This window comes from Vespula vulgaris, chromosome 16, assembly GCF_905475345.1.
Source record: "Vespula vulgaris chromosome 16, iyVesVulg1.1, whole genome shotgun sequence".
NCBI lineage: Eukaryota > Metazoa > Arthropoda > Insecta > Hymenoptera > Vespidae > Vespula > Vespula vulgaris.
The window spans coordinates 539,882-566,195 of NC_066601.1; the positions used below are offsets into that span (position 1 = coordinate 539,882).

At 28.7% G+C, this 26,314-nt stretch overlaps 2 protein-coding genes across 3 annotated transcripts; both read right to left on the bottom strand.

The window, feature by feature from the left end:
• Positions 1–466: 466 nt before the first annotated feature.
• Positions 467–6,124, bottom strand: LOC127069643 (lysosomal acid phosphatase-like). 2 transcript variants are annotated; one of them, XM_051006854.1, is made up of 9 exons: positions 5,968–6,124; positions 5,641–5,783; positions 5,302–5,513; positions 3,300–3,465; positions 3,074–3,169; positions 2,581–2,820; positions 2,022–2,328; positions 1,733–1,941; positions 467–1,642 (listed from the first exon to the last, which is right to left on the bottom strand). In XM_051006854.1, exons 3-9 carry the CDS (start codon positions 5,406–5,408, stop codon positions 1,499–1,501), a joined length of 1,269 nt encoding a protein of 422 aa, XP_050862811.1. In that variant the 5' UTR covers positions 5,409–5,513; positions 5,641–5,783; positions 5,968–6,124; the 3' UTR covers positions 467–1,498. The 2 variants fall into 2 exon arrangements, with proteins under 2 accessions (XP_050862811.1, XP_050862812.1); XM_051006855.1 differs by lacking the exons at positions 5,641–5,783; positions 5,968–6,124 and having other exon boundaries at positions 5,290–5,430.
• Positions 6,125–7,127: 1,003 nt separating this feature from the next.
• On the bottom strand, positions 7,128–26,104 carry LOC127069649 (diuretic hormone class 2). The gene is made up of 4 exons (XM_051006867.1): positions 25,959–26,104; positions 9,802–9,923; positions 8,889–8,993; positions 7,128–8,795 (listed from the first exon to the last, which is right to left on the bottom strand). Exons 2-4 carry the CDS (start codon positions 9,891–9,893, stop codon positions 8,669–8,671), a joined length of 324 nt encoding a protein of 107 aa, XP_050862824.1. The 5' UTR covers positions 9,894–9,923; positions 25,959–26,104; the 3' UTR covers positions 7,128–8,668.
• Between the last annotated feature and the right edge of the window lie 210 nt (positions 26,105–26,314).

A 26,314-nucleotide genomic window follows, 5' to 3' on the forward strand; every position in this document is an offset into this window, starting at 1 on the left:
TCTTTTTCTCTTTTTATTATACCACGAATATCTATTATTACGAGGTCAAAGTTAAATACATTAAAGAGCCTAGTAGAAACGTCTTCATTTACAAAAGATCTGTATAATGTCAAAGGTCAGTCGGTCAATCGCAAATCTGTCTTTAAGAAACATTCATTCTTAAATGATTTTATCACAAGTGTTTTAAAAATGTTTCTTTTATGATCATCAGTGAAACTCTGAGCAGAATTATTCTCTTTTGTTGTGTGTGTCTGTGTGTATGTTGTATGTATGTCTGTTTGTATGTATATAGTATATGAATATAAAACAAATAGTTCTAATAGTATGAATTTGTTTATCTTAAGCTAAAATAAATATATATGCAATTGAATGAAATAATGAAAATAATGGAATATTCAAATAAGTAAATTCGATAAATATATCTACGATAAATAAATAAATCCAATAATGAAATAAATGAAAGATATATCCAGTAACATAAATTTATTATATATTTTATCTATTATTAAAGTAAGAACATCTATCTACAATCTCCACGGGCTTTTATTAATATCATTAAGCTCATTATTAACCTATTGAAAAGAAGAATTGGTGAATAATTCTTTACTAAAAGGATCCACCGATTAGGGCCTTTCAAGAAAGTTATCTATCTCGTCAAAGAAAAGAGAGAGAGAGAGAGAGAGAGAGAGAGAGAGAGAGAGAGAGAGAGAGAGAGAGAGAGAGAGAGAGAGAGAGAGAGAGAGAGAGAGAGAGCGAGAGAACTATAGAAGAAACATAATTCTTGTATGTCTTACGTTATGTATTCTGATAAAACAATTATTTTGGAATGTGCAACGCAGTTTTCACGAATAAAAACGATATCTAATTTCAATGAAATATCGCAACAGATGTTTGTACAAAGACGAATTCAAAGTTTGATAGACAGTACTTTGACGAATGGGAGCTCTCGCACTTGCACTATAATCCTTGGTGTTATTACGCAATGATATATGCGAGCGATTCAGTGTCATTCGTTGCGTAAGTAAAGCGGACACATCCTGGTTAAACGATCTTGTGTCAATTTACCGGTTTTAACGAGATTATCTATTAAAGTTGGAGTTATTTTAAGCATTCGTTAGATGTAAAGATAATGTATCAATGTTTCTTTTTTTTTTCTTTTTTTAATGAGAAAGCCTGTACTACAAATCGACTTTCATCTAAAAACGATATTTATACACAATATTATACAATTGATTACATAAATGTATTGTATGATTTTACTGAATGTATCTTATATCAAATAATTATTTAAATATATTTATATAAAATACTTAGTATTAACAGTATTAGTCCTACAATACAGTGATCAAATTCAAAAATTTTTGATATATGAAAAAAAAAGAATAGAAATCATCTTTAAATTCAAGATCTTTTATGTTCAAGATCTTCTTTTATATTCAATCTAGAGATTATAAATATCAATTAAATGAATATGAATCGGTGTAAATTTTTGAAATATTCATAAAATACATTCATTGTCCCAATCAACAGGTATTACGTCTTTCCATACATTCAATAAGTTTGACAATAAACAGGGTTTCTCGCAATTAGGTATATTCAAAGAATGCGGCTCGACCGATTTCGTACTATTGAAATAAGACACCTATGAAAATAAACGACAAATCTTTGTATTATTTTGTTTCGAATTGTTTAAAAAAAATAATAAAATAAAATACGACGAAAGAAAAGTCACCTTTACTTCTTGCTCCTTGTCAGAATATGAATGAAGTTCAAAAATAATCATAGCCCCATATTCTGGAAGAAATAATTCATTCGTGAATCCCATAGTTCTTAAAAGATTTACCAAAGTTACATCGTGAACAGAATAGAAGTATGCTTTTTTCGAATCTTTTTTAATTTGCGATTCTTGCATTTGATTTACAATTTCTTTTAATAAGGGTCCTAGAAAAAGGAGATATTAATGATTAATTGTTTGTGCATATGATAAATATTCGTGATCGATGTTCAATTTATGAAATTACCTCCGTGCAAACGCCGTAGCAAAGTGTTGCTTGTGAGTAAAGTCAAAGCACGAGCTGCGATGGTTTTCATTTCGTCGTTATAATATTTTTTCGTCCATTTTGGAAGTATTAAGCCGTGTTTACTTTGGATATAAAGTATATTATACAAAAACTCTACATCTGTGATAGTTTTCACTGGCTGCTGAGTATGCATTGTTAATTCCTTGTAATAATTTTCCAATTTCCCATCAGATTTTATCGATTCGTTGACATATGCTTCTTCTAATGCTTGTTTTAATTTTGGACAAGGAGCTTTAACCACTATTACCTATTATAATAATTTATTGATTGATCTGAGTCATTCGATCGGTAAATGATGATTCTAATTCAAAATAACATGATACGGTTGAAAACCGGGAAGTACAGATACAATCTTTTCTTATCTTTATTAATTAAAAGCATTATGAAAGCTTGAATTAACTTGTATTATAAGATAAACTTATTAATTAGTATGTTTAATTCCCTCCTTTCTTTTACATTTAGTTTTATTAACATATATAATAAGAACGATAAGATATACCTTATCCATATTTCTAGGTACTGTATGCACTGGAATTGGACGCCATTTTAAATTAGATACAAATATTTGATCAGTTGTTGGTGGATATAATCCAGCAAGTAGTGCTTGCGCCGACATAATACAACGATCGGAATCACTGCTGCGTATAAATGAAGTCGTACTACTAAATTTCAAATCGACTATGGAACTATATCTTTTACGAATTTTTTTTCCCATACAGAAAAGCTGACGCATTCCTTTCTGAAATCAAATATATTTAAATATGTCAAGCGTATTTTAATATGCAATGATGTGTAAAGACATGTGTATTTTATAATATTTCAGCTGTACTTCAAAGAAACATCAGCTGTGCTTGTTCATTATAATTCGCTGATATAAGATAACACGGTTGGACTTTAAATGTTGAACTTTTTATTGTGATATTAAATCATTGAGATGAAAGAAAAAAATAAATAAAAAAGCGAGAAAAGAAAGAGGAATTCATTGATTTTACCGTTGTAAGAGCACCCCAACCGCCAGGCCATGAGTAATTTTTATATGGATCCGTAGGATAAGTCCTTAATGGAGTTCTATCGCCATGTCGAAAAAGCTATAAAAAGAAAAATAAATTTAATATGGATCATGCGTGAGGGTAATTGAAATCGTTTGAACCGATTGATAATGACTAATAATATATGATATAATACGTACGTCTGTGTCAACATTGAAAAAATACTTACAAATGTCGCCTGTAGTATAGTATTGTCCTTGAGGGATGATGCAAACGCTGTATATGCGAAAAGTATCGTACCGATAATTAAAACGAGGAATACGAGAGTCGCGCAAATTCCACGCTGTTGAACGTGGCATGATCTCCTATAAGATACTTTCTTTTGATCCATATTTCTACAAATTCAAAAATGATCGAAATATCGGAGTTATAGTAATTTGGTTATAATAATTAGATATAATAATATAAAGATTGACATAATGATTATAAAACTTTAAGATATATGAGCCGATGATTATTAAAGTGTATATATAATTATATAACATATATCTTTCGTTTTAATATATTTTTTTTTTATACATTTGTATTTAATATTATTAAAAATTATTTCTCTATAATGACAAACGTAGGAAAAATAAATATAGTTTATTATTGAAAAATAATTGTTTTATCTTATTTGAAAATTTTATGAATAGCGCGTGACAAAATTTGTTTCTTAATATTTTAAATGACAATTAGATAATTTTCGTAATCATGTCAGTTCATATATTTAAAATCGATGCATGAAATCACGCGCGGAATGATTCGAAATTAGTGTTAATACGTGTTTTCATGGACGTTGTAAGCATCCATGTTTTTATCATAAGTATGCTTTTGAATTTAAATGAAATGAGTCTTCATTTTCATTTCTTTCGATATGAAGTTGATTGATTAAATAATACGCGAAGTATAATGATAATATAAATGATATATACATTATTATTATATTATTACTATTAAGATTATTATTAAGATAGCTTCGTGTCAAATAGATTATGTCATATGTTAAAGTTAATAGAAATTTACATTTTTTGAGAGTAATTTTGCGATTGACTATTTGAAAAGATGGTTGGAATAATTTGAAAAACAAAAAAAAAAACAGAAAAAAGAAACAGAGAAAGGGAAAGAATGATAGCTTATCAGTTGTAGGCATGTTCATTTATGTAGTACATTTAAAGTGTTTAAATGTTGGATATGCGGTACTTTGCTCGAACCGATAGTACTGTTAAGATATTAAAAATGGTTATTTTAAAGATAGCATACGAACAATATAGCTCGCTGTCTACAATTTACCTTTTGTGTTAATTGCCTCGTTTTTCTTGCATATTTTAGAAAATTATAAAATTAATTAGAAAAATTATCTAAGACTCGGACAAGGATGAACAATGTCTTGTTTATTCTTAACAAGTGTTCAACGAATTTTCACAGTCAAATAATATCGATGATAATATATGACCCTTAAGAGAAAGTTTAAAATCACCAAGGATGTAAACGGGACTGTCAACAATTAATATTTTAATCCTCTTTTTTTCTTTTTTTAAGATTTTACTTATATCTTTATATATGAATGTAGATCTATTCAATAGTTTAGTTTTATAGTATTAACGCTACGAGGGTGGGTGAACAATCGTTCGTTTGAGAGTAAAACTATCGCGAGTTCCTCTCGAGAGTATTTCTCGTTAGTGAACGGATACTGCATTTGAGAGTGAATTCAACTGTCCGAGAGCGATTTATATGTTGTATTTCAAGTGAAAGTAAAAGAATGTTACTATCGGAGAGCTTTTTCGAAGCGCGAAATTTGAATTAGTCTCGTATTTTGAAAGTAACTATCGGAGAGTGCGTACCGGGATAAAAATCTTCGAATTATCTTCGAATTATATGCAATAAACATATGAAACAAATATATGAAATATATAAAATAAATTGAATGTTTAACAGATGAATGTAAATGTTATCTCACATTTCTTGTAAAACAAATAGCAAAACGGGTAAATGTAACAAACAGGTATAAATATATCTTTTTCAATGGACACGAATCTGAGAGTTATATCTGATAATAAGTTTTCTGCAAAATTGTTAGTATCTATTTGAAAATAAGAATTCTCTTAAGTTGTTTTCAAATCGATAAAAAAACTTGCGAGAGCAAGTGCATCAGAACAAATTCTAAAGTGAACGGTTACCTTTATACTTACGTGATTTCCACTTTGCTATTAGGATTCGGTGATGTACTACTGATATCATCGGTGAACCAATCACTACTATTTGATATCACTTGTTCAGTATTATGTATAAAGGCCATAAGTAGCGGTTAATTGCTTCGAAAATGGAGTAGATGTCTCTGGTTACGCGCCGAATGCACACAATACTTTATCTACGGTGTTTTATTTACAATAGCTTTTTTAATCTGAAATGTAAATTGAAATACATTTCTTTCTTTCTGCGTCATTTAGTTTAAACAATTTTTTTTTCTTTTTGTGGGTGAAAAAGAAATATTATGAAAATTAGCCAAAATAATAAGTTGACAGACTTACTACTATTTAATTCTTTCACTGAATATTCTCGAGTCCTGCTGACGTGTATCTTTTCTTCTACATATTACAATGCACTAGAATTAAGCAGGAATTCGTAGATCGTCGGTCTTTTTCGGTAGCGTGTCTTCTCGTTAGATCTTATGCTGGCAGGTTGAATACATTCTTTATTTCTTTATTTTTTTTTTTTTTAATTAAAATTTCATCTATATAATACTATTCCTACATAGGTTTCTGATAATTATCATTTATATTATAGTTAGCATACGATAAATTTATAATTATGTTAGGAGACAAATAAAAATAAGATCATCGAATTGGTAGTTTTACCGGTTAAGAACAGGTACATGTGATTTTTGATGACGTATGCGATATCAGTTATTGACAGTTTCTATACGAATGATAGATCCTTAATGAAAAGGAAAAGAAAAAGAAGAAAAAAAAAATTGTAAGCGTTGTTATGTCCAATAATTCGAGCAAAGTATTTCGATGCACTTGGGTACGATCATGATTATATACTGAATGGTTTTAGCATTTGCAAGATGCTATGACTAACTTAAGCCCGTATCACACGTTGCGTATTTACTCGTTACTACTGTACCAAGCAAGTTAAAGTTACAAATGTTCGCAGCGACTTGAATTAAATGTTTTTAATTCTATTCGCCAAGAATGTATTATTTCTCGGTAGTCACGTGACATAATAGTGGCATGGTTGCTACATAACACGTGCTTTGACTTATATATGTGCATATGTGAGGTTATATTGTCACCTCGTAATATTATTTTTTTTTTATCATGGACAATTGAAAGTGAAAGAAGAGAAACCGTTCGAAACGTTTCAAATTCCATCACTATAAACAAGTATGTGCGATAAAATAGTAGGGGCTATTTGGTGGGACGATTTATGCAATCGCTGTTACCAATGACGAGTAAATTCGCAACGTTTAACAGGGTCTTTATTGGTTTCGCTTGCAACACGTATATATGTATATATGTGTGTATATAGGCACGAGATGTCACAAGTTTACCTAGTTGTAAGATTGTATGTCGAACCCGTTTATCGATAAGTAAGTTTTCTACATTATCTATATTCTTTATAGCCTGTTTGAACCTAAAGTTCCTAGATGACTTTAAAAATCAATCACTCCTTTTTAAAACATATTAAGATAGTGATTAGGTTCGCAGTTTTACAAGTTGAGCTTGTAGATTTTTGCGATCTGGAAAAAAGAAAAAGACAAAAAAGAATTGATTTAAAATGTCTCGAAAAGAAATATTTTGATGATTTTTAGTATGATTTAGAAACTTTTAGTAATATTTTGCGTAATATTTCTTTTGTTTTCTTTTTTTGTCTTTCTTTTCTAATTATTGACAATTATTATGATTTGAATTTATGAAGATACACTTAAATATAAAGAAAGAAATGATTAAAACTATGCAGATGCAATAGTGTTTTTTTGAATTAAAATGAACAACATTAAGATTAAACACACTTTTGAGTTAAAGTAACATTTATTTAGACGATTTATAGACACGAGAAACATTTCTTTGTTACACATATCACAACAGATACTAAACGAATATTTTTTACTTTGTCCTAATAGAAATTGTAAAAGAATTTTTTATATGCGACGATTATTTTAGCAGAAAATACATAACTGATAATATACGTAATTTATCTCTGTGTGTTATATATATATATGTATTGAATTTTATTGATTTGGAATATGCATGCTATTGACAAGAGATAAATACAATAAATATCTACAAATGGTACATAGTATGGGGGGTACGATCATTTTAATCAACGACATCAAGATATCTTTGTTATTTCTAAATCTAAAATAGATCAAAACGGGGGATAAAGGTGCTTTCAGAAGTTGTATAATTGAATAATATGTATAAATAATATAAATAATCCCTTTCAGTGCCGAACGATGATATATCGATATATGATTAATACTTGCGTAAATTGCTAGCGATGTTTTGTTATACGTCAATCACTATGTGTTTAGGCTTGGAGAACAAGTCCCTAAACAAGATGTGTCGAATAATTTAGAAATCGTTTCTATTTCTGCCGTCGTCGTTTACGTAAACCTATAATATTATATATATATATCGCTATGGATAATACGGAATTAATTCAATTTATTATTAATAAAAGTAGTTACAATGATGAAGAATTAATATTTATATCAAGATTGCTGAATCACGTAGGATAAATAATAGTAATGAGAGTAAAAGCATTTTGCAGATTAACAACGATAATAATGAAAATAACGAAAACTCTTTTATAATAATTTTTATAATATCAATATAAATAATGATACTCGATATAATTCTCGTCCATTAATCTTGGAAATCTCTGGTCTAAAACACATGCCATCAAAAAATTCAGAATCGAAACAAAAACAAAACATAAAAATAAAAAAAAAAGAAAAAGAAATATAAAATGTTTATAACCTTTTTCTTGAATTTTTTTAAACTACATCAGTTTGGTTCAGGTCTATTCGTTCAGGTTCAACTTTTTTGGTCGGCACTAAGAGGGGTATATATATACACAAACATACATACACACACACATATACCTATATATCTACATGACTAGAGATAGATCATCGTTCATGCTCTATGGTTGTTTGTAATTGTGAATTGTAAATTGTATTGTAGCGACTGCAAGAATTAGGATAATGAAAAATATGTCATTATTAAGAAATAAGAAAAAAAGAAAAAAAAAGAAGAAAGAAGAAGAAAAACCAATCTGATTCATGAGAGATAAGAATTAAAATAAATATTATAAATTAGATTGAAATAAAATAAATTGAAGAAAAATTGCGAAAACGTGCGTCAAAGTGCGAAATATGTAAAATTCTAAAGAAGGCTGATAGATTTGTTACGTGAACAAGTACGTTGGATAATGTTATCATTATCATTATCATTATCATTATCATTATTATTATTATTATCGTTAATATTATTATTATTATTTGCGTCAGAAGTTCACTCTGTATCCTCTTATGTTTGATTTCTCTGTTTATTCCGAACGGCGCCTTCGTCCTGGACCACCGGCGTAATTTGCAGCTGCGAGACCCATTAAATGTTTCGCTGCTTGAGAACCACTGAATCCGCGGCTCAAACCTAAGTCCAGTCCGCGCTTATTGCTAAAAAAAAATATATGAAAGATTAATTTGATCGTTAGAATGAATGAAGATTATATGACTAACGAGTTTAAATTATATCGATTGGCTACAGACTTTTCGAGTTCTTGATTTCGCATGATCGAATGACGAAGACGGGCGAGCATATCGAGGAGAGCTTCGGGATCTTCTTCTTCTAATTGATTCCAATAATTTTGTTGTCTGTAAAATATACAATGAGCAATGATTCGATAATAACAACAACGATAATAAGTAATAATAATTATAATAATAATAAAATATACAAATTATAATTGCTTCGAGAGAAAGCATCGTTGATAGATCGACGATTTCTTAGTGAAATGCATTCTCTCTCTCTCTCTCTCTCTCTTTCTATCTATCTATCCCATTGCAATGACGAAGAATGTCTTCGAGATGAACTCGATGTTAGTACTTGAAAGCTGATAGGTTTCAAACATATTCCTTTAAATTGAATTTACCTCGATTCATTTCTTTTTCTCCGACGACTTCATTGGGTGCTTACTTTCAAATCAGAGAACTACTTTAAAAGAAACCGATGATTCATGAAATAAAACTGGGTTAAACCATCCATTGCAAACAGACGCGTCTCTTTTCTCTTAAAAGTTCATCGTCGAAGGATATCGAATGATCATCCTACTGGCGAGGCAATCGTGATATCCATTAGACGAATTAGCTCGATTGTCACAGTTGTTCCTTATTCATTTACACTATCTTTATTTTCCCCACTCTTTTTCTTTTTCTCTTTCTACCTCTCTATCAACGATGTTACTTAAGAAAAAAGGCATCACTTTCTTTTTTATTTTATATAGGATAGAGGAAAAGTTTCTGAGTGATTTTAAAAATCAATTATTCTTTTTCGACATCTTTTTTCTTTTTTAAAGTTAATATTATCTTTGAAATTGTAAGATTACAAGATTAGGAATTTTTGCTCTCCTAGTATTTATTTATAGTATTTATTTTTAAATTTCGTTTAAATTATAGTACTCACGAAAACGGAGCAGCATCCGCCAGAGGACTTGACACCACCATAACGGTGATGGCTATCAGGATCAGACAGGAGATTGCGATTTGTCTCTGCATCTTCGATCAGGAATAAATCGTTCACGTGTCCTAAAAAAAATAACGGGATTGTATGTATATGTATGTGTATATGTGTTGAGAAATTTTAATGATAATGTCTAAATATTCGTAATTATTTATAAACGAGGGATAAAGATTTTTAATAAATAATAATCTTAATCAAAATTTTCTTTAGACCTTTTCAAATATTTTTGAAGCATATTTGTATACATTCATAATTAATCATTAAAAATCGATATGTAAGTGCGTTATATGTGTTTAGAAAAAAAATGAAAGATCTATATATTTGATACACAAGAAAAATTAGAGATCCATTGAGACCTATGATCTATGACTTTGATGAGTATATTAATACACTTTTTCTCAAGAATATATGAAAAATTCAATAATTCGATAGAAAGCTATTTATTGTGTATGAAATATAATATATACATATAAATATAAATATATATATATGTATATGTATATGTATATATATATTTATTTATGAGAAAGAGAGATATTAAATAAAAATGAAATAAAAAAAATTGTAAAACTCGGGCAACAATTAATTTATACCATAATAATGTACCGGATTACAGTTGGTTCAAATAAAAGAGGTGCAAATAGTCCTTAATGAGAGAGCATCGGATAAAAGCGAAATATAATAATCATTGAAATCATTGAAATGAGAAATGCCTTTGATAAAGTGCTGATTATTTCACGAAATTCATTATGCTTTCGTTTATGGCTCTTGTGACTTATAATTTAATAATATTGAACTATCGTATAATAAGAAAAAAAAGGAGTTCTTCGATTGAAAATCTTTTTCATCATATATTTCGATGTCTTATAGAATTATAAATCGAATTTTAATAGAAAAAATGTGTTTTCGTTCGAAATTATTCCAATGTAAAGTTTTCAAATGAAAAAAATATTACCGGAGTCTTCAATTAAATCGAAAACTTAGAAAATATTATCGTACTTTCCTATGAATTATTTATTCGAACATCGAGATTATTTTAGTACGTATACACATACGTAAATATATATTAATTATTTTTCTTATATTGTATATGCGATTTAAGATAAAAATAATCTAATAATCATCCTTTGTTTTTATTTTCTTTCTATTTTCTCTTCTTGTTTATACTTCTACATTTATTATGAATAGCACTTCGGGAAGAACAGTACGATATATCGTACAACTGGTACAAGAATTTTTAATAATTAACAAAAGATATAATAGTGTATAAATGGACAAAAAAATTATAAACCTATATAAATCTTTGTATTAGTTTAATTTGACTCATAATGTTACTTATAAACGTAATATTAATGCGGGGAGATACTATATTGAACAAAAAAATAATTATTTGATCTTTTTTTTTTATAATTATGATTCTTTTTTCTTCATTTTCACCTAGTTTTTTATTTGATAATGTATGTGTATGTATATATATATATATATATATATATATATATATATGTATGATATATATATGTATGTATGTATGTATGTATAACTCGTTCTCGTATTACCGAGTATTTCTTACGTAGACATAAGATTAAGTAAAAGAGGGAGTTGAAAGAAGCTGAGGAGAAAATAGGGTTGTACGAGATGACGGTGAGGAACGAGACAATACATTCTCTACATCGTTGAGAAAAATCATCCCAGTGTTTTCAAAGAACCTGACTAACAAACTATTCAACTCTGTTTCAAGTACGTAAAAGTTCTTTTGTAGATTTTACGTTTTATCTACCGCGTATATACATGTATGAACTCTTTTCAAATACAAGCTTGACCAAAAGTTTTTAGATCGATATAGAAAAAAAAAAATTCCTAGATAATTATAAAAATTAATTACTCTTTTTCGAAACCTTTCAGATTCATTTTTATTTGCAGATTGTGAAATTACAAATCTGAAAATTTTAAAAAATTTGAATTAAAAAAGGTAAATTAGCTTTAAATGTTTCAATTGATTTTTATGATTGTCCAAGAACTTTTTGGCCAACCTGTATAAAAGAATGAAACGTGGAGAACTCTCGAACGAATTACAACAATCTCGAACGAATTCAATCAATCTCTGACGTTTTATTCAAATTCTCAAATATCTTCTTTTCACTTTCGATATTCTTTTTTCCGTGTGAAATGTAACACGAATTAATGATTATTTTCCAGCGTACATACTTTCAACGTTCGTTCGACTAGTATTTTATTACAAGGCAATCACGTTGCCTTGAATACGTGGTCGTTCGTTGTGGGAGTAGATAATTGGACTCGTCGTTCTCGATAATCGATGCTGATGTATATCTATATGTATGTCTATGTACGTTTACATATATGTAGGAAAGAAATATAAAAAAGAAATTATCTATTTCGGTATAAAAGAGAATCCTATTTTTCTTAGTTCGTTGTTTTTACAGTAACAAAATTTTTTTATACAAAAATTTATGTATATATAAATATATAATATATAAAATTTTTTTATATATTATATATTTATATATAAATACATAATATATAAAAAGTGTATTATATATGAGTAAAATGTAATACATATAAATAAAAAATTATATATGTATGTACATAATTATACAGGGTAGACAATAACTTTGATCATGTTTTTTTTTATAGATGTAAAGAAACTTTGTTTTTTAAATATGTGTTTTTAAAATAAGAGAGTTATAATAATAGATCTTTTATTCCTTATTTTAAATAAACAGAAAAAAAATTTACATATTTATAAAAAAGAAATTTTTATGATTTCGTTGCAATTATCCCCTTATTATGAAATAAAAGAGTCAATTTTAAAAACTAATAACAAAATTGATTTTATTGTATCAATATTACCAATACGATTTTATTGCAATATTTCAATAAATAAGAAATAATGTATACTTGAAAACTTAGTGTTTTTTTTTCAATTCTCTACGATCTTTTGTTTCGAATGTATCTGCGTAGAAAAATTTCCATTCTTAGTTCGTACAATATATTTGTTGTTAGAAATAGTAGTAGTAGTAATAGTAAAATTTCGTGACTTTTTAGAACTTATATAGGTCAGTGTGTCATCGAAGAAATTTCAATAGGTCAGTGGGTCAATATAAATGTCTTTCATTTATATAAAGATACCTCTAAAATTAAAAGTCATACAGATTTGAATCGAATATCGTTTTAAAGATTAGAATTTTCTCTATCGTTTTTAATGTATTGTTAATAATTAATTACGAACGTGTTATAAACAAATTGTTACAAAGTAAATTCATTTTATTTTGCCAAAAAAAAAATTAAATTTACCTTTTTGAATGATTAATAAAATTATATAAACTAATAAATAATTTATGCTAAATTATCTTTTTTTACATATGTAATTATTATTTACATATATAATATATATATTACTATATATGTATTTATGTATATATGTATCTGTATGCATCAATAATAGTTTAAATAAAAATACGATGAATAGATTATTGTGTTAAGATGCTTTTTCACAAACAAGATAACGACGTCGTTCACTATCGGTTAACGTTGGAACGTGTTGCAACGAAAAAGAGAAAGGAAAAAATAAAAAAGAAAAAAAAAAGAGAAGATAGGAGGGTGCGAGAACGACGCTATATTTTCATTACCCGACTTATATTCTAGCTCGTAACAATTCGACGTGATTCGAAAGCGTATCAATTCTTGTATCATCCTGCGTGAAATAAAGTTACAAAATTGTGAATCCGAATTGTCAGACACGTTCCATTTTTATGGGAATAACTGTGTGCTTTCTTCGCATATCTATATAACGCGAAAACTATGATGAAAAATTAAAATGCATGGTCCAATTTTTTTTCTCCTTTTTTGTGTATATATGTGTGCGTGTGTGTGCGTGCGTTTTTTTCGTTATACTTTGATAGGTTTTCCGAAAAACATAAAATGACGTATACTTTGATGTACCCAGAACATAGTTATCAACTCGCGAAAAACTGAAAAAGTCGTAGGTGTATGACTGTAATGAAATACATATTGACTATTAATAATAGAGATATGATTCCCAATTGAAAATTACTTTGCAATAATTTGGACATGTAAATTGAAAGCTATTATATATTTAATTTGAAAATCACTTCGACGTAATAGAGTTTCATTGTGTACGTTATACTTTTATCACATGTTGAATTTATCAATAATGTATTTTCCATTGTTACGAAACTAACAATAAATACACACTCGATTCTCGTTAAAGATTGCAATACAATAACACAGCTTGCGATATCAAAAGAAATTTTCTATAGAAAGTTCTCGCGATCATATATATATATATATAAATTTGTTTCTTTTTTATCATCTAATAAATTCGAGGGACAAAATATTATTAGAGACATCTATATCGGTTAAACGTGAGATTACAATGGTGGTACGTTTTACGTGTTGCTGATCCGTACAATTTTCCTGCGTTTATTCAGCCTACGACAACAATCTTACAGCTTTTCCTTCACTTACGTTTTGATAAAGAATATTAGTTCTTAGGGAGGATCTCAAGAATTCGTCGGGAGATAGAGAAAAAACATTGTTTTTTTTTTCTTTATCCCATCTCTTATCCCTTCCTTTCGTTTTTTCTCTCTCTTTCCTTTACACACACATACACATACCCACCCATCCACAGACACACACACACACATTTAGTCTTAGTTGTGTTATAACTACGAAGTAAACGAGAAAAATGAAAGAAAAAAGAAAATAATAAGCTGAACGTCCATTTCTAAGTAAAAGCATCAAAATAATATTGGGCGTCGGTTAGAAGAGGGACGAAAAGTAGATTTTTGTTTTCAACAGGATCATTCGAAAGAGACGACAAATTCGATATACAGAAATAAGATGAGTGAGACTAAAGGAAACAAAAGAGATGGGAAGGTGCTTTAAGAAAAACGTTTCGTAAAATAGGGGATCAAACGAAATGTAGGTATTGCTGAAGTTTTCCCAAAATGTAATAACTTTTAGAGGTTAGTGATGTGTATGAAAGTGTGGAAAGAAATCGAAATGGAGAGAGTAAAGGGATTTACGTTCTCAATTAAATTATCGAACGTGGAATTTCGTATCCCACATGGTGTGTCTTCCTAACACAACTTATATCTTTTCTCTTTTTCTCTTTTTTTCCTTAGTTCCTCTCCCTTTCTCTCCTTCTCACTCTCTCTCTCTCTCTCTCTGCCCTTTTTTCTTTCAGTTTCTTCCTTTTGGGAATATGAACGTTCTCGAACACGTGCTACGTGACCATTGAGTTTTCTATATTTTATAAAGTTACGAGATATATACGAGAAATATGTGTACGTATGTACGTATGTGTCATTTAATACACAGTAACTATATGTATGCTATAATATACAAAAAGTAAAGCGTTTTGTTTCAGCTGTATTTATAAATGAAAATATTATATATTTAACAAAATTAATAATATGCATATAAAAATTAATCGAACATTATATCTAATGCAATATAAAAAATACTATAATAACGAAATATACAAAACTATATATTTTAATAATTATATAGATCGTGTAGGTGTATATGCAAAAATACAAGTATATTTATTTATTCCTGATAACGATCAACGATGTTTTAACTAATAAAATTTTTATTTACTCGAGAAAAAGAAAGAGAAAGAAAGAGAGAGAGAGAGAGAGAGAGAGAGAGAGAGAGAGAAAATGTAAGAATTCTTTTTCTTGATAACTATTAAATGTTATTACATATCTAGGTATTTTATGATCGATGGAGTGATTAATATAATAGATAAATATCTCGAAGAGATTAAGACGATAGGACGATTTAACGAGATATGTATTATTTTTGAAGAGGGAGGAAGAGGGTTTGGTTAATTAGATTGTTCTTCGATGGGTTTCTCGTATAAATATTAATGATATTACTTCCGGAGAGGAAGATCGAAATAGTTTGGAGGAATATTTTCCTCGGGGGAAGAAATTGTGAAGACAAGAAGTTATAAATTAAGCTCTCTCTCTCTTTCTCTCTCTCTCTCTCTCTCTTTCTTTTTCTGTTTGTTTATCTCCAAAAATATGTTGGACCATTGCACTATGAAAAGTTAATATATCTAATGATCGAGCGTTTCAGATAAATGGGCGAATAGTCATCTAAGTATTACCGTGACTTTTTTGATTGTTCCTTACTCGATAAAGGCAACGTGAGTTGTGATATTCGAATAAAAAGAAAGAAAGAAAGAATAAAAGAAAGAAAGAAAGAGAGAAATTTTATATAACAAAAAGAGAGATAAGATCATCGATATTTTCAAATCTTTTTTCACGTTCTCAGTCAGCTAAAAGCACGATGAAATATACTTATGTACGATGATCGATCGGATAAATATCTAATACGTAAAAAAAAAGAAAGAAAAAAGAAAGTCAAAGAAATGTAATCGAGAGCAAAATAATTCATCTAATAAATTGTCTTTTTGAACAGTTTTTTATTTGATGACTTTATGATCATAATCTTTGGAAAGTAAAGACTCGCGAAAATTCTGAAAGAGATTGATATCGTACTATTTTATAAAAAGGAATTATTATTATTGCAATTTTAATTGAAAAAAATTGTATATAAATATACATATATATATTTTTTTATTTACATACATAGCCGTTAAGAATTAAAAATTAAAAAGGATTAAAGATAATTTTGTATGATTAAAAAAAAATTATGGTTTGTTTGAATAATTCGATTCAAAATTTTGGATACTTCAGATCGAATTATTCGTATTATATGTATTTGTATTGTAAACATTAATAATAATTAATAAAAATTAATTTAATAGATTAAATGAAATATTATCGAAAAATTTTTTTAAATATTCGCCTATAAATATCAAAATGTTATACTTGGATCAATAAACAATATTTAAATTCTTGCACGATATCTAGATTATTCAAATTTTATTCACCGACTTAGATAACCAAGTATTGGAACATCATAAAATTTGAATTTTGCTATTAACTCTGATAACAATAATAACTATTATTCAAAAACTTTTTCAACGTATATTAGTTATCGAAAAAAATTACGATATATCGATTTATGCAAAATTTGTTTAAAAAGTCAAGGCTGTAATCAATTTTTTCAATATAGATTAATCGAATTACATTCTATATACGTAATATGAGACCGTATTGCTGTCGATAAATCTATAAAAGAACAAACGACTTAGAAAAAAAAGAAAAAGCAGATAAATTAAAAATAAGTAAAACGCTTATCTTCGTTGCACGAATGATTTTTTATGGTATGGTCAGTTCACTACGGTTTTCGTTTTCTTTTTCGTTTCTTTTTTTATTCTTTTCTATGGTGTCGTCATTCGTGTACAACTACGAGATAAATTGATAGAAAGAAGAATTATGCGTGCGCGTTACCCGTAAAATCTTCTCCGTTATGTTCTAAGATCGAGTAGCTGTCAAGTATAAGAAAATCGCTCGACCGTATTGTCGTTCATCAAATTATATCTAAAATTGGAAGCTTGACCGTTTTAGATTAGAGTTACCACGACATCGATTTAATCGCATCTCGTTTATTATCCATGTCGAGCTGCTACCATGCCTACCCAAATTACTCATTAATATATTCGTTAATACACATCCCATACATACATATACATCGAGTTTCCTACAAGTTTCGATATATATATGCAAGTATGTATATATATATATGTATATATGTAAATAAGTGAAAATTATTAGATAACGTAACAAATACCATAATATATAGTATGAAGTATGTGAAATTATTAGAAAAAATAAATAACAATATTTCTATAAAATTAATTAAAATCACAAGACGATTTTTTAATTCAACTATTATGATTCTTTATAGTTCTAATTAATCTTAATATTTCGTATAAATAATTCAGGTTAATGATTTATATATATACATACATACATACATATATATATATATATATATTGCATAAATTTTTAATGGAAATATCAGATAATTCACATGTTTTTCTTTTTTAAACTTATTCGAAACGTAAATATAAAATAAAATGTATATTATCAATACACCTACATATATTTATAATCGAATGCTTAACGAATGGATTATAGAATCAATCTAATAAACTATAAAAATTTAAATAAAACAGAATTTAAAGAAAAAAAGTATTTAAAAATTAATTCTCATTCGTACTTATATATATATATATATATATATATATATATATATATATATATCATTACAGACACGTATTAGAACGTAAGGATGATCGTTATGTACATATTTCTTTATCGATAATGTCCAAGTGATTTAATAACACTAGCAGAAGTCAATAAACTTGAACGCGTTGGTAGCATAGTTTAGTGACTGTAAAAGCGAATGGGATTATAGAATGTTCACGGTAAGTTTTCCACAAGAAGTAAGCTTTCGAAAGCGTTGACAAACTCGATAAATAAAAAGCTCGTTTCCTCTTTTTTTACTTTTTGCACTTTACACGTAAAATAGCGTTTCTCTTTTGAAAAGAGATCGAGGTTAAAGTCATCGAGATGTATTTGTCACTTTTTCATAGGACCTTTCATGGAAAACTCTTTTATTCTCTCTCTCTCTTTCTCTCTTATTCTTTCTTTCTTTCTCCTCTATCTTTCTATCTCTATTTCTTTATCTTTCTTTATCGTTCTACATTCTTGTGTGTTTAAACTACAGAAGTAAACTGTAAAATCGTGTTAGTGGCTAAAATCGAAAGGAAATTTTGTCGTTGAAGAGGATGGAAAGGATAAAATAAACTTAGGGAAAACGGAATTTCGTGTTTGTTTGATAAAGAGAGAAAGAGAGAAAGAAAGAGAGAGAGAGAGAGAGAGAGAGAGAGAGAGAGAGAGAAAAGAGAAAGAGAACGACTAGAAATATTCGTACATTTTCAAAGCAAAACGATAAGTGCATAGCAACTTATGTAAACGCTCTTCTCTTACATGGTATTGTAAAACTTGTTTCCTTAAATTGGATTGCGTTTTCTACGTCTTTTGCGTATAGTGCGTTGAAAGTTTTTGAAACGTTATGTTGGAAAACGTGGCGAGAATTAGCGGCATGAGAATCTCAAGCATTACGGAATTTCGAACATTTTCGAGATAGAGAGATAAAGAGAGAAAGGCAGAGAGAGAGAGAGAGAGAGAGAGAGAGAGAGAGAGAGAGAGAGAGAGAGAGAGATGTATGCAAAAAGCCGGAGGCATCGTTCACCCACTTTAACTTCGTCGAAACAACCACATACCATTTCTTTCTCATTCTTGCCATTGTTGTCATTGTCTAAATTATTTCAACGCTTTAATAAAGTCTATATGTTGGAACGAACATGTTCTACTCAGCAAAGAAATAGAAAGAGAGAGAGAGAGAGAGAAAGAGAGAAAAGCTATAAACAAATCATTTATCCTCATGGAATACATATTTTCTCATCACATGACGAGAAAATAAGCTCATATACTTGTGGGACACACACACATATATATATATATATATATATATATATACATACATACATACATATAACACATACATATATATACATATAGCACATACCCACATACACCCACATATAGCATACATATATATATAGTACGCATCTTTATTTTACGTTAGAATCGTTTCCGATAAAATTGGAATCAATTGATATAGTCACATGGGAACGATTACACCGAAATCGGATACGAACGGATGCCACGGAAAATCATAAATAATATAAGTTCCAGTCTACTATGAGGACGATCATAAATTCAACTTCGTCTATCGAGAATGAAAGTTTTTATTACGTTCAATCTATTTTCAATCTTGAGGACTTTAGAAATGAATTTTTATCAGTTCTTCCGTTCAATTTCATTTCGGTAAATTATGAAAAAGGAACGTTGATATATTGTAGAAATGAAAATAGAAATGAAAATTTCTTATAATAAAATTTTTATTGAATAATATCAATACTTCTTATCGATGCTTTTTCTCTCTTTCTTTTTCTTTCTTATTCTTTCTATGCGGTTTTATTAATAAAAAGGTTTAATTGCACCGCTTCCCACGGTGTTCTCGGTTAAAGCCAATAACTAGATACTTCCAATTAGAAATAACTACTTTATTAATCGTGGAATACTTGATTAAGGTTTTCTGGTACCATTGGAAACCAACTTTCGAGCAAATATTAAGTAAGCTTATTTCTCTCGTTTGTGAATCGTAAAGATACAGTAGATTATCGACTTTTATAAGTTCTCACGGTCTCGATTATTTTATCTTATTTCGATAGAAATATATACGTTAGATTATTATTTCATTCGGTAATCAATAAGACGTAAATTGCGAGAAAAGTGGAGGAAACATTGGCCGTCATGAAGTCGTTAAATTTTTATCACCTTACGAATATTATACGTCTGTCGCGCGACATTTTGTTTCATTAGGTTAAAAGGCACGAAGCTGTCACTAGTAAAACAACTATAGTTTTATATGCTCGAGTTCTACAGTGCGTTCTAACTTTATAATACCTATCTGGAACATGCTAGTTTCGTTTCACTTATATGCGTTAGAGCAAATATCAAAAGTGTTGATAAAATTAAATGAGGAGAAGTGTGAGAAAAGGAAAAGAAGAAGAAGAAAACTTGAATAAAGAGAGAGAGACAGAAACAGAGAGAAAGAGAGAGAGAGAGAGAGAGAGAGAAAGAGAGGCAAAAACAAAGAAAAATGAAAATGACAGAGCAAGATGATTTTAATTTTCGATGTGAGAACTTTTATAATCTTGATATTCACGTTGCTATACCAAAAAGAATGAATATCTGCAAAATCATTATTTACAAGATCGGGTCGAGAGTCTTAAACTTTCTTCTATCAGGATCAAGAAATCCTTTAGAATAATACGTTTATCTCGTTATCTCGTTTGCCATCACACAGAAAAGGTAAGATTGGTATTACTCTTATCCGAGGGTAATACTTTCCTCATGAAATTTACTTTAAGAGTTACATTCTCAAAATATAAAAGATGACGAAACGTTTTCATTTTCACTTAAGAAAAAAAAAAATTTGATTAGGAAGCTCTCGTAATAATCGCGAAAGGAAATCGACTTTACGTTCATTTTGTTTTCTTTCTTCTTCTTTGTTTTGTTTAATTTTTCTTTTTTCTTTGTTTATATTTTCTCTCTTCTTCTTTTCTTTTCCTTCTTGTATTACTCTTTTCGATAGACGAGATAAAACAGCTTTCTTTTTGCTTTAACCATAACGCTATCGTTTTCTATAAAAACGAAGTAAGTAAATGCCATAGATACGGTACCTTGAAATTTGTTCGACGCAGTGGAACTACATTTTGCGAGAACATAATATGTATGTATATATGCATATATGTACACGAAAGCAATGGCAACAGGCTTTCAATGTATTCTTCTTGTAAACGAAGCTCTAAGGTTTCACAGGTATAAGTAGAAAAATTTCATAAATGTGTGTGTGTGTGTGTGTATCTATAGAGAGAGAAAGAGAGAGAGAGAGAGAGAGAGAGAGAGAGAGAGAGAGAAAGAGAGAGAGAGAGAGAGAGAAAGTATTTTATAAAAGAAACGAAAACGCAGCAATGTAGTAAAAGGAACTTGAATGAAAAGTTGTATCTGTTTCTTTTCATTTATAGACTCGATTGATTTTTCTATAGCTATAAATCGATGTTTTGCAATGGCCTATTTTATGGGTAAGCTTCTTGTCACGATGTTTCTAATGTATTCTAAAGATCACTTAGAAAAAAAGGAAAAATATATATATATATAATATAATAAAAATCTATAATGTAGTACAAATCTTGTTTATATATATATATATATATATATATATATATATATATATATATATATATATAAAGTTTTGAAGAAACAATCGATTCGTGAAAAATTATTATGATTATTATTATTCTCATAATAAAAGTTATTGATTTGAAATTTCGTTGAAAAAAGATGTGTGTGTGTGTGTGTGTGTGTGTGTGTGTGTGTATAGACCAAATTTAAAATCAATAACTTTTGTTACGAGAATAATAATAATTATAACAATTGTTCACAAAGCGATTGATTTTTTGACAAAATTTGTTTCAACTGTCTATCGAAAGATTCTTTTAATTCGCAAACATGTATCTAGCATTGATTTGTCTTTTAAATAATGGGACGAACATTATATACTCGAGTATGATTTCGATCGATACGAACGTGTTGCTGCCTCATGCATAATTTTATAGACATAATAAATTAAATATCTTTCGCGTTAGTGAGCTCATTCACTGAAACGTAATTAAAATTAAATGAATATCTATAAGCGGAGAAAAGTTTTTGCATGTGTGCTGTACTAGAACTTAGACTTCGATATTTTGAATAAATACTTATTGTTTGTATGCATAGAAACACGAGCAAATTTAAAACTATTATCAAAGGTATAAGCGTTGAAATGAAAAAGAGAAAGAGAAAGAGAGAGAGAGAGAGAGAGAGAAGGAAAGAGAGAGAATATTTTTATTTCGTAGCCAAGGCTTTCTTGATATATACAATTTATCTCGTTGAAAAATATTACGAAATATCATGCCAAATTTTAATGTTATTTGACGAGATGTTTAATTCTGTTATTTTGTTATTTTCTCTCTTTCTTTTTCTTTCTCTTTCTCTTTCTCTTTCTCTAATACAAATTATTTATTTTTTCTTTTGAATACCTACGACGAAAATAATGAAAATATTATCTTGTGAAATAAAATAATTCTTTCATGAATTTGAAATATATATATATTTTTAATATGATTAGTAATTTTCTAAACGGATGAATTTAAGAATTTTAATATTCATATTATATCCTGTTCGAAAAGAGATTATACGAAATTGTCGTTCGCTAACGAATTGAAAAGATATTACCATATAATAAATCTGTGAAGCACTTTTCGCGGTATGGAATGAAATAGGCAGCTCGTAAATTGTTTTCTATCAGCGACAGAGTTGATTTCACTTTAATACAACGTTTATTTAAATCAGTATCCGTATTTGCAATCTCGCTTTTTGCTTTTGCGTAACCTTTCGTATATAACGCGTGTATACGTATCTATATCTATATATTATATACGTAGGTATATTTGTAATTGATACTCGTTTTCACACATTGCCTCTTCGACTGCAAGGTAAATAATAATGAAGGATATAAAAATTGAAACTCACGTTCAATTCGCGTTTAATTAGTCGAAAGCCTTTCTATATATAATTTACATATTATAAGAATAGTTTATCCTCATGATATTTTGATCAATAGAAACAGTTACTCTATTTATTAATCAGTTCTTCTAAATTGATAAAAAATATAATATATAATATAACAGATCGATAAATATTGCAAAAATAAATAAATAAATAAATAAATAAACAAAAGTACTCAATAAATATTTTCACGAAAAATTACTCTATAATATTACAGAGAGAGATCCCAGACCGGTATATATTATATGTCCTTGTAAATTAGAATTCATATCAGTTCGCTGATATCTAATCTCCCAACTACGATATGCGATTTCCGAACTATCATAAAATATAATTGTTATTACCCGTTTAAATCACCGTGTAGATAGATAGATACGAGTTTTCCCTTTTGCTAATGGATATACTTTAGCAATAAGGAACGAATATTTATTAAGAAAAGAATTTTTATGATAATATGATTTTTATGATTTCTTTTTGAAGAACTCGGAATATAATATTTTTCTTGTCCTTGTTAGTATGACGTTTTTTTCGAATTTATTGATAAAATAAAGAAAAAAAAAGAAAAAACTGGAAATTATAAAAAAAATTATTTCTATATTTTCTATTTCTATAACATTTTTTCTTCGATCTATTTCTACTGACATTTATAATGAGTCTCGACATTTATAATGAGTATAGAATTTCTTATGGACATTTCTTTAAACTCATTAAACACATTTTCTACTTTGATAGATCGTCCAACCGGTGTTAAATATCCTTTTTGCTTTTTACTGTTACTTTCCTAGCGAAGCAGAATACAGTTATACGTTTTAGAGAACAACGGGACAGTTTTCTTTTTAATTAATTCCATTAATCTTCAAAGCCTCGGTTGCAACGAGTTATCCGATGCATTCTTTTGAAACTGAACAATGTAACTTGAGTTTTCTAAAAGAAATATTTGAAACATTAGATTCGATTACGATATTTTCGTAGCTCCTCGAATATAATTGAAACGTTACTCTCTATTCCTGTCTTTCGAAGGCGTTGTTTTTTATTTTATTTATTCATTTTTTTTATTATTTATAACAAAATCTCGTTTCAGAGCACAATATATCACCGGTTGTACATTCGATGAAGTAAAGCACGTATTTATAAATTAATCGTATTTTGAATCATTCTCGTGTTCTGGATAATATACAAACGTAGTTTGTTCTCTCAACATTGGACAAAAGATATCGTTAGCGTTTGTAATAGGTATATGTAGGTTCCGTAACGAACTATTCTTTTCTTCTAAGTCTATTCTTTTTCTTTTCTTGTTTTTATTAATACTTAATATCAGATTATTTTTCTTTTCGTTCAATTAAAATCACACTAATTTTCTTCGTTAAAAAAAAACATATATTTCTATCATTTTAATGATAATAATAATAATAATAATAATAATATTAATAATAATAATAAAATATAATAAACTATAGTAGTAAAAATATATTATCGTTAATAATACAAATACTAATATTAATAATAACGACAATAAATTGGATAATATAAATTAATAATAATAATAATTATAATGATGATGATGATGATGATGATGATGATCCACTTTAACGACAATGGTTCGAACAATTATGGAGTTCAATGAGTTCACGATACTCGACATAGCGCAATAGCATTGTTACTAATTATTGTTAGCACTGCAATCGTCCTACGTAATATACATATATAGATACATGGGTACATAGATACATACATATGTATATACATATGTACGTAGATATGTTATATGCATTGGCTGGAGCGGCATTTAGAATCCGTCCGTTTACATATGTTTGTTTCACTTGTCGGACGAAAGCTTGACTGATACTACTGAACCAATCTCATTCAAAGATCAAAAATATAAAGATTTCAAAAAGCGGTGAACTATTCTCTTGTTCATTAGATATGTAAAAAAAAATTTTGATAAATTAGGAAATGTAAAAAATATTTCGATAGAAAAATGTTTAAACAATCGCGAAATGTTTTTTCTCTTCGATTCGGTTTTCCTTGCCGTTTTCTGTTTCTTTTCTGTTTTTAGTTCGATTATATCGTTTAAGCCAAATACTATATTTTTCTTTTTTCTGTTCTTTTTTTTTCACAGAAATGAAATCTTCAGCGAGGATACTCGACGAACAAGGAACGATTGAGTTAGGTATCTCGATAAAATTTGATCATCTTTAACGAGTCTCGATGCGATTCGATGATTTAGCAAATAAAAATGTTCACCCTCAAAGAAATTAAATTATTTACTTTAAAAAAATCATATCACCACAGAAAGAAAAAGAAAGAGAGAGAGAGAGAGAGAGAGAAGAGAGAGAGAGAGAGAGAAGAGAGAAAGAGAGAGAGAGAGAAGAAGAGAGAAAGAAAGAGAGAGAGAGAGAGAGAGAGAGAGAGAGAGAAGAGAGAGGAAGACAGAATGTGTAATACTATAGAAAAAAAGAAATGATTCGTTTCCTTATTTTTATTCAACTCGTAACGTATCACGCAAGTGTCTCTTTATTCTACGATTGCGTCAATAGTAAAACAGTAAAATTGTCAAGACTATTAACTAAGGATACAGTCTAACATTTTATTGAATTTACTCGAAAAAGAAGAACAAGATGAACGAGGAGATAGTAAAAAAAAAAAAAAAAAAAAAAACGAACAAACAAACAAATAAATAAATAAATAAATAATTACACCGAAAATTATTAAGAAAAATTGTCATCTATACCAGTTCGAGAGAAAATGGAATGATTTTCGAAAAAAAAAGAAAAAGAAAAAAAGAAAAGAAAAAAGGAGCAAAAAAGAAAGAAAGAACAATATTCGAATGTATGCAATACGTGTATAAGAAATATCGAAAGGATAAGAAATATCTTTTGCAATATTGTCCCTTACCTCGATTGGAGAATAAAGTTCTTCGAGATGAATCTTTGAAAGGATAACGTCGACACGTGACAGAGTTGCCCTTGTTGTTCACCGACGGCGGATGCGGTTCTTCTGCGGTGGAGAGAATCCCGCGTCCCGTTTATATAAGCCGAGGACTTAGCGACTCTCCTGATCGCCGTCCCCACCATTCTAGTACCGTCGCCCAATCAAATGTCTACTCCTCTTTTCCTCCTCCAAGAGCAAACCCCTCTCTCCATTAACCCCCGCAATTCTACCACCCCCAACGAACTTGAACGCGATCACCAACACGATCGCGAATCCGAACTAGGCTACAGGTATCTCTTTGCGTTGCTCGTGACACCCAT